The sequence below is a fragment of the Scylla paramamosain genome, chromosome 45 (assembly GCF_035594125.1).
Source record: "Scylla paramamosain isolate STU-SP2022 chromosome 45, ASM3559412v1, whole genome shotgun sequence".
Classification (NCBI taxonomy): domain Eukaryota; kingdom Metazoa; phylum Arthropoda; class Malacostraca; order Decapoda; family Portunidae; genus Scylla; species Scylla paramamosain.
The window spans coordinates 1395001-1405000 of NC_087195.1; the positions used below are offsets into that span (position 1 = coordinate 1395001).

Consider the following 10000-nt stretch of genomic DNA (forward strand, 5'->3'; position numbering starts at 1 on the left):
TCATTTTCTTTCATAAAAATTTCAATTATGAATTTCTCAAGAATTTTCGTAATAAACTCTCTCTCTCTCTCTCTCTCTCTCTCTCTCTCTCTCTCTCTCTCTCTCTCTCTCTCTCTCTCTCTCTCTCTCTCTCTCTGTAATAATATTTCCAACAAGGTCGACTTTTCAAACTTTTTCTTTTTTTTATTTTTTCTAAACTTTTATTAATTTCACAACTTTTTTTTTCTTTTCGCGATATTTGAATGAACATTTGAATGAACATTTGTAAACATCCGACTCATAACTCCTCTTCCATGGATGAGAGGAGGAGGAGGATGAAGAGGAGGAGGAGGAGGAGGAGGAGGAGGAGGAGGAGGAGGAGGAGGGAGGGAGAAGAAATAAAGCAACAACAACAACAACAACAACAGCGGCAGCAGCAAGAGGGTTATGGGAACATAAGGAGGAAGAAGAGGAGAAGGAGGTGGAAGAGTAAGAGGAGGAGGAGGAGGAGGAGGAAGAAGAGGAAGAGGAGTAGATGCAGGAGGAGAAGGAAAAAGAAGAAAGTTATGCTAAATATTTTCACTAGATGGCGTATCATTATTATTATTATTATTATTATTATCACCATTATTATTATTATTATTATTATTATTATTATTATTATTATTATTATTATTATTATTATTATTATTATTATCGTCATGAAAATTTAAGAAACCAAAGAAAAAATCAGAAAAAATTAAAACGAGAGAGAGAGAGAGAGAGAGAGAGAGAGAGAGAGAGAGAGAGAGAGAGAGAGATAAAACATAAATTAATTAGACAAACTTAACATAAATCTTTCTTCGTTAACAACCGACATTTCCCTTCCTTCCTTCTCTCCCCTCCCTCCACCTTCTCTCCACCCCCTCCACAGGACACACAAGAATTCGGAAGCCCCCCTGGCCGCATAATTCACTCTTTATTGTTAATTAGAGTGACGTATAGCCCATCCTTCTCTCTCGCTAGCTCGGGCAGCACTGATCTCGCGTAGGAAGCTTCGGCGCCGCCCCGTCTCGGTTCCCGCTCCTGCCCGCTGGGAAAAAAAAAAAAAGTACCGTTCATTTTCTTAACTTCCGGACTGTTTTCAAACGGTTCAGGGGTGACTCTTTTTTTTTTTTTTTTTTTTGGAAGGCGTGAGTGGTTTTGTTTTTCTGTATTGGTGGTACTTGTTTTTCCTTGTTAAACTGTCGCTAGGATTACGAGAATTCTTAAAAACCCCAATAACTTCCATTAAAACACTATAAACTACTATAATCGGGAAAATACCCTTGAAAACCCCAATACTTTCCAGTGAACCCTTTAGAACCATCACTAGAACCACAAAAAACACTTGAAAACCACAATACCTTCCGCTGGAGCCTGTTAAGAGTATTTGAGATAAGGCGGAAGGGAAATAAGAAAACACGTGATCAAGATGACACTAAGTTCGAGGGAAAGAATTAAGATCAGCAATACAAGCTTTCATTACTAAACGTATCAGTCGTAGCAGAAATTCGAAGGAAAACAGATGAGGTTGTACATGAGCAGCGAGGAAATACTGCAGAAATTAAAGAGGCCATCATCAAGTGAACATTCAGAAGCGTGTTATTAGGAGAGCCTTACGTGGCTTTAAGTTAAAAGAAAACGAGATCATATTGTTTGTGATATTCTGAAACACTGCTACGTCGCACCTTTTCTTAGTTTCTTATCTTCCTTTTCTCTTCCTGCATTCCTTTCTCTTTCATTTATTTCCTTTCCTTTCTTCATTATTTTATTTTTCCCTCCCTCCCTCCCTCCTTCCTCATATCCTTCCTTTCTTCCTTGCTTTTTTTTTACTTCCTTTCTTTACTTCCTTTCTTTACTCTCTTTTCCTTCATTTCTCTTTTGTTTGTCTTCTTGTCGTGTGTGAAAAAAAAACATAAATTATTAAAAATTCAAAAACTTAGATGACATGCATAAAATAGAGAGAGAGAGAGAGAGAGAGAGAGAGAGAGAGAGAGAGAGAGAGAGAGAGAGAGAGAGAGAGAGAGAGAGAGTTGGAACCAGTAATAGTAAATCAGTTAACTATTGAAACACAGATAGTTGAACCAGTTAAAGTCAATAACTGAACCATTTAACAGCTGAACTAGCAATAACAGAGCTTACTTAACAATTGAACCAGTGATTATGAGGGGGGGGCAGTCAACAATTTGGAACAGTCAGTCCTATAATGTCACTTAATATTCTCGAGTTATAGCCATTTTCTTTCATTCTCATACATTCATTTTCTTTTATTGTTCCTTTAGCCTTTAAATTCAAATCTATTTAAGCTTTCCATAAAATCCGTTTTTTATAGTCGTTCGTCAATTAAAAGAAAACTTGTATATGGGTTTCTATTGTATTTTTTTACATGGAGTTTTAATATCGAACCTTTTTCCTCACCATACACGTCACCCTTAAGACTTATGGTGAGTTTTATTGTGTTTTCTTCATGTTTTCTTCTTTCTCTTGTTATTTAAGGACGAGATCAAGGGGGAGGGGGGAGAAATACTGTAGTCTATTGCTTGGTTGATTTTCAGTTATAAATACCTATCATTACATTTCTTCCTCTTCTTCTTCTTCTTTTTCTTCTTCTTCTTCATCTTTTTATTATTATTATTATTCGTCTCCTTTCTCCTCTTCTTCTTCTTCTTCTTCTTCCTCTTCTTCTTCTTCTTTTCCTTTTTCTTCTTTCTGTAAGGAAAATACTTTAGTAATTGAACGTATTTCTTTCTTTTTTTGTCGTTCTACCCTCTTCCCTTCTGTTCTTCCTTCCTTCCTTCCTTTCTTCCTTCTCCTCCTCAATCCTTCCCTTTCTCTCTCCCTCCTCTCCCTCATTCCCTCCCTTCTTCACTCCCTATCCTCCTGTGTCCCTCCCTCCCTCCCTCCCTCCTCTATTTCTCATACTTCCGGTTCTCTCTTTTTCTCTCTTTTTCTCTCTTTCTCTCTCTCTCTCTCTCTCTCTCTCTCTCTCTCTCTCTCTCTCTCTCTCTCTCTCTCTGAATCACTAAATCTTAAGATGTTATGATAATTACATTTAATAATTATATCAGCTTATATTCAGGATGTTAATAGCTTACTACTACTACTACTACTACTACTACTACTACTACTACTACTACTACCGTTACGTTTGCCAGCCTGTTAATACTACTACTACTACTACTACTACTACTACTACTGGTACTACTATTGGTACTACTACTACTACTACTACTACTACTACTACTACTACTACTACTACTACTACTACTACTACGTTTCCTAAATCATTATTCACTCTAGTAAATTTAATATCGCTGAGTATTGTATTCTTCAATGTTTATTTATAGATTTTCAGTAAATGTTATGATAGCAAGCTCCTTCATATTCAGCTGTGTTTCCCGAGATGACAGCGGCATGACAGTGCATACAACGCTAATAGTAGTCGTTTATAGAAGCCATAGAAGCCAAAAAGACTATAATAATATTGATTTTCATTCCAGAAGCATCATTTCATCACCACCGCCACGTTGCCAAGTGTATGTTTATCTCATCATTCATCGCTCTGCTATTCACCCGTCAAAACTTTCCATTGAATTATTTTCATTTCTTCCCATTTTTCAGATTCCGTTTTATTAATATCGTGATTAATTTTTGGTTTTCATTGAATATATGTGGTGTGTTTTGATGAATGTTTTCGAAAATGTGGCAGAGCGGCTAAAATGTAAACATAACAATAATTTCAAGACGTCAGTGAGATCTTCTAAAAGTACATAACCAAGCCGGTTCTGAGGAGAACTGCAGGCCATTTACCCCCGTCTTCAGCGCCACGGGGGGCCATGTTGGGATTTATAATACTTGGCGGAGCGTGGGAATAAGAAATAAACGAGATAGGAACAAAAATACCCCATGTTTACAGTCAGCCTCTCGGCCATCTCGCCAGGGCAGCCAACCCTTCACCCACATCAATAACTCCCCCATTTCTGCCCATTTCCCATTAAACAACCAAACAAAAAGGAGAAAATGCATAAATAACAACACTAATTCATTAAACAAGGCCCAGAAGTTTACAATTAACACAGATTCATAGGTACAGTTGGCATGGGGAGCAAGTCCATGAGCATTGTTGGAACGTCTGGCCATATTTATGTGGTGTATTTTGAAAACATTGCCAGTGTGGTCGATGACGTGGCGGGAGGAGGGTTGTGTCTCTCCGCTCCTCATCATGGACTCCAATTTACGTGAACAGGTAAATTTTTCCCCTTTAACTCGCCACTCCAGCTCTACCTGTTGCCCCAATTAGCCCCAGGTGTGTCATATATAGAGGTGAGGGCCTGGGGGACGGTAAATAGGGATAGTTTACTAATATTACTAGTCCTTGGCACATAGTTCAATATTTGTTTGAGGTCATTTGTGTTGTTATTGTTTGTTTTTATTGTGTCGTGATTTTCAGTGTTGTTGTTTTTGTTGCTGCTGTTGTTAATTACTATTGTTATTGCAGTTCTTGTTCTTATTGTTATTTTTTTATTCTTGTCTTTTGCTGCTGCTTGTTTATCATTATTACTACTGTTTACTACTACTACTACTACTACTAGTACTACTACTACTACTAGTACTACTACTACTAGTACTACCCTGTTACTATTGTTATTATCATTATTGTTGTCACGCGCCACGCACACCCACACACCACACACCACCACCACCACCCTGGGGCACACACGGGCTGCGAGGTGGTAGTGACGCGTCGGGAGGTCTGTGTGTAGTACGTGAAAAACTGGTGACCCAGTCCCGCCAGCGTGAAGCCCTGTGCGACGGTCACTAACTTGGTGCCTGGAAACAAGATCTTGTTGTGGGGGACACGGAGGGCCACGACACGCGGGGGCCAGGCGCATGTAGAAACAAGGCATCTCAAGTGCTCTGAGGATGTGCCTGGCGAACCCCGCCCTCAGGAATCCTCTCGTCAGCGCCTCCGTCAGCGCCTTCCAGAAGACACTGCGCCTTGTCCCTTTGAGAAGCGTGCGGTGTCTTGTCTTCAAACTCAAGGAGTGCGAATGCTTGCTCCCGTTGGTCGCCTGATGGACGTCGCCTGTCGGGGCCTCCGTCACCGACTTCCCCGGCGCCCCTGGAGGTAGTTGGGTGATGGTGCAGGGCTGAGTGGTGTTCGTCGTCACCTGCAAGTATAACCGTGCCAGGCGCCACAGCGTGGGCCGCGTGCTCATCAGTGCAGGCCCGAGGGGCACCCGGGGCACCAGGGCAACTCCACGGGGGTTGAGAGCCGCCCATGGCCAATGACCCCGACACTGACCAGCCGTGCCCACCCTCGCCAGCCGCAGCGCCCCTCCTGCACGCCCTGTTTTTGTCCTTTTTTGAGATTGTCAACCCTTGTCTGTATCAGTGTATCCCTCGCGACACTTCACTACCTCCATCAGGTCCCATATATATATATATATATATATATATATATATATATATATATATATATATATATATATATATGTGTGTGTGTGTGTGTGTGTGTGTGTATTATTTCTGGATTTAAACCTTCCTGTACCTGTTATTATGCAGATTTTAAATATTACCTATTTAGCTATATACCAGACTGGTAATCCCACATAGGGCAGCCCAGGCAAGGCATCACACACACATACACACGCACGCGCACACACACACACACACACACACACACACACACACACACACACACACACACACACACACTTAGCCCTGTCAGCCCCTGTTGGAAAGGAGCAGTAGTAGTTCTATATACCAGGCTGGCAATCACACACACACACACACACACACACACACACACACACACACACACACACACACACACACACACACACACAGCCCCATCAGCCGCTGGTGGAAAGGGACAGTCTTGTGGACCACAGTACTACACCCAAGGAGCTTAGGCAAAGAGTTCTGCTTCAATTTCCAGCATGTTTTAAGAGACAACTAAATCAAACAGAGCAAGGTGTGTAAGAACATGTGAACATACAAACAGACTAAGATTTAAAAACATAAGGATATTATAGGGAAGCCAAAGATAAATAAGAATGAAAAAAATAGATAAAAAAAGTTGGTTAAAAATGACAAAATTATCTTAACACCCAATCCAGATACAAAAATATGTATATATATTTAACAAAAAATAAAGAAAGAAAGAAAGAAAAATAAAGAAAAGAAGATAACTCAGTAAGAGCAAAAAAATGGGCAAAATTTGGTGTTTTCCTCCAAAGATAACAAAAACATAAATAGATAAACAAAAAACTGTAAAAAAATAGATCCTGCTTAAGATACCAGGCACAAATAGAGAACCGTCAGAAAAGAACATCAAAAAATTATGAACAGCATTGTCTTGAAACCTTCCGTTGCAGGAGGAAACCAGGCAGGCCAGGAGTTCCAGAGCTGACCAGTGAAAAGCATGAAAGATTGGGAATATTGGTTAACTCTTGCACTAGGGAGGTGGGGAGAGAGAGAGAGAGAGTGTGTGTGTGTGTGTGTGTGTGTGTGTGTGCATTAGAGTGACAAGACCCAGAGTTTACCAGTGAAAGGGATGATAGATTAGGAATAATGGTTAACTCTTGCATTAGAGAGGTGGGAGAGAGAGAGAGTGTGTGTGTGTGTGTGTGTGTGTTTTACAGTGACTAACCAAATGATAGTAAAAGATAAAACAAGAACAAGACCATTTGATAAAGACTGATAAAGAATGAAAACAAAGAAATGACTTCACATGTTTTGCTTTAGCACAGCTTAAAATATATTGAATTTAACTGAATTTACACAACATGACCTAACTCAACTTGTCTTTCATGCAGAACATACATAAATATTAATTGCTTTCTTTCCCTCTTTCTCTGCATTTCTAGTTTGTTGTCATCAGTAATAGATAAAGAGAAAAGGTAGATAGAATTGCAATCTTATTTATAGGAAGTTAAAGTTTTAAGTTATATTAGTAAAGAGGTAGGAAACACTCATCATGAAGGAATGGGGGTGAACCAGTGTGTGTGTGCTCAGGGGCCTTGCTGTGGAAGTACCCTGTATCTGCTGTGGCCTCAGGATTGGTGTAGGGGCAGGGTAGGGAACTGTCTCATTGTGAAGGGGCGGAGGTGAACCAGTGTGTGCTGTGGGGACTTGCTGTGGGTGTGTGTGGCCAGCTGTGGTGTGCCTAACCTCCTGGGGTGTAGTAGGATGGTCCACAAGACTGTTCCTTTCCACCAGGGGCTGACGGGGCTGAGGGTGTGAATGTGTGTGTGTGTGTGTGTGTGTGTGTGTGTGTGTGTGTGGTGCCTTGTCTGGGGTGGCCTGTGTGGGATTGCCAGCCTGGTATAGAAATAATTTGACAAGTTTATTCATTTACATTTTTTTTTTCTTTGTGTATGTGTTTTATTTGTTTTTGTATTGATGTTCTGTTCCAGTGGTGACAGAATGACTGGAAAAAATATCTTCATGAAAGAAACAACCAAAATGAAGAGAATTATGAAAAAGAAAAAAACCAAAACAACTGTTGTTATTATTATTATAAAAAGTGGAAGAAAAGGAGAAAAAAAGAGCCCATTGAAATAAACCAGCAAAAACACAAGAGAATTATGAAAAAAAGAACATGAAAAACTAATATTATCTTTACAAGGAAGGCAAGAAAAGAAATAGAAAATTATCAAAAAACAAACATTTAAAACTACCACTATTATTACAAAAACTGCAAAAAAGACTGACTGAAAACAAGACCTCACTGAAATAAACTAATCCAAAAAATAAATAAATAAACTACCATTAATGATTACAAGTGTCTCCATACTCTCTCTCTCTCTCTCTCTCTCTCTCTCTCTCTCTCTCTCTCTCTCTCTCTCTCTCTCTCTCTCTCTCTCTCTCTCTCTCTCAGACAAGATGGAGGCAAGATATTAGTACATTTTATTGTTATTATTGTTTTATCAAGTTAAGATTATGATAGGAAATCCCTGCTGTCCTGTTTTCCCCTCCCTGACAACATCCTGACACACACACACACACACACACACACACACACACACACACACACACACACACACACACACACACACACATGTTTAACCCAGTTTTTTTTTTTTTTAAGTACATGAAAGTAAACACACATATAACCTTAGGATGTTACCAGTAGTTAGTAGTAGTAGTAGTAGTAGTAGTAGTAGTAGTAATGATCTTTATTTCTTTTGTATTGTCTTTTTTTATCTGTGAATTTTCTTTAGTTATTGTTATTTTCATTATTATTATTATTATTATTATTATTATTATTATTATTATTATTATTACTATTACTTATCAATTTTTATCTTATGTAGGTTCTTTATCTGCCTTCCTGTTTGCCCTTTGTCTGTGTGTTTGACTTTGTTTTCTCTCTCTCTCTCTCTCTCTCTCTCTCTCTCTCTCTCTCTCTCTCTCTCTCTCTCTCTCTCTCTCTCTCTCTCTCTCTCTCTCTCTCGGTTTGTTTGTTTTATTTTTGTTTTCTCATTGTTTTCTCATGGTTTTGGTGTCTCTGTTTGTTTTTGCTGTTTTTCATTCTTTCTCCTATCTATCTTTTTCTCCTATCTATCTTTTTTCTCCTATCTATCTTTTTTCTCTTCCTGTGTCTCTGTGCATCTTTCTATTAGTCTTCTATCTCTGTCTGTCTGTCTGTCTGTCTGTCTTACTATTTATCTGTCTCTTCTTATCTATCAGCCCTGTCCTCTCTCTCTCTCTCTCTCTCTCTCTCTCTCTCTCTCTCTCTCTCTCTCTCTCTCTCTCTCTCTCTCTCTCTCTCTCTCTCTCTCTCTCTCTCTCTTCATCATATAATTCCTTTATTTAGTCATTTATATATATTTACTTTTCCTCTGTTTTTCTTGGTATTTATGTTTTCCTGGTTTATTTTGAAGACTAATCAGTAGTAGTTGTTGTTGTTGTTGTTGTTGTTGTTGTTGTTGTTGTTGTTGTTGTTATGGAGCATTTGAAATAAGAAGTAATAATAGAAAATAGTTTAATTTCTTCTGTAAAAGTGAAAGAAAAGTTAAATATTTATATCTACTGTTTAGAAAGTAATATTTGTAGTTGTTGTTGTTGTTAATTTAGTTGTTGTATCAATAATTGTAATAATAGTTGTTGTTCTTGTTTAGTAATAGTGTTTGTAGTAGTAGTAGTAGTAGTAGCAGTTGTTGTTGTTGTTGTTGTACTTTATTACCTAATGATTTATAATAAAAATACTAGTAATTCTTTATTGCTGTTGATAGTAGTAGTAGTAGTAGTAGCAGTAGTAGCAGCAGTAGTAGTAGTAAGTTAGTCATTGAAAGATAGGAGTTGGCATGGTTTTAATTCCAAGGACAAAATTGATAACACCACTCTCTCTCTCTCTCTCTCTCTCTCTCTCTCTCTCTCTCTCTCTCTCTCTCTCTCTCTCTCTCTCTCTCTCTCTCTCTCTCTCAGGTGATGATTAACCAGTTCGTCATGGCGGCAGGAGCAACGAGGGAACAAGCAAGACAACTCCTGCAGTCTACACATTGGCAGTTTGAGGTGTGTAATAGTAGTAGTAGTAGTAGTAGTAGTAGTAGTAGTGGTAGTAGTAGTAGTGGTGTGTGTGTGTGTGTGTGTGTGTGTGTGTGTGTGTGTGTGTGTGTGTGTAGTTCTCTAGTTGTATTTGTTGCTTTCTCTCTCTCTCTCTCTCTCTCTCTCTCTCTCTCTCTCTCTCTGATCGTTCGTCTTCTACTAGTTTATTTACTATGTCATCTCTTCTCTCTGTGTAGTAGTGGTAGTAGTATTAGTTGTTGTTGTTGTTGTTGTTAAAATAGTAGTAGTAGTAGTAGTAGTAGGAGAGTTAAGATTTCTTGTTGTTGTTCATGTCAATATTAATACCAGTAGTAGTAGTAGTAGTAGTAGTAGTAGTAGTAGTAGTAGTAGTAGTGATTATAATACCTGTAATAGTAGTTAATTTTCATGGTAGTAGTGACAGTAATAGTAGCAGTGTTTAGTAGTAGTAGTAGTAGTAGTGGTG

The 10000-nt window shown here is 38.7% G+C and overlaps 1 protein-coding gene across 1 annotated transcript in view; it reads left to right on the top strand.

Moving 5' to 3' along the window:
• Window positions 1–4092: 4092 nt before the first annotated feature.
• Window positions 4093–10000, top strand: part of LOC135094222 (UBA-like domain-containing protein 2-B) — a 17023-nt gene continuing 11115 nt past the window's right edge. The window contains exons 1-2 of the mRNA XM_063994124.1: window positions 4093–4246; window positions 9436–9522. Coding sequence (XP_063850194.1) covers window positions 4145–4246; window positions 9436–9522 — 189 coding nt within the window. The 5' untranslated portion in view covers window positions 4093–4144. The remainder of the gene's footprint in view (window positions 4247–9435; window positions 9523–10000) is intronic.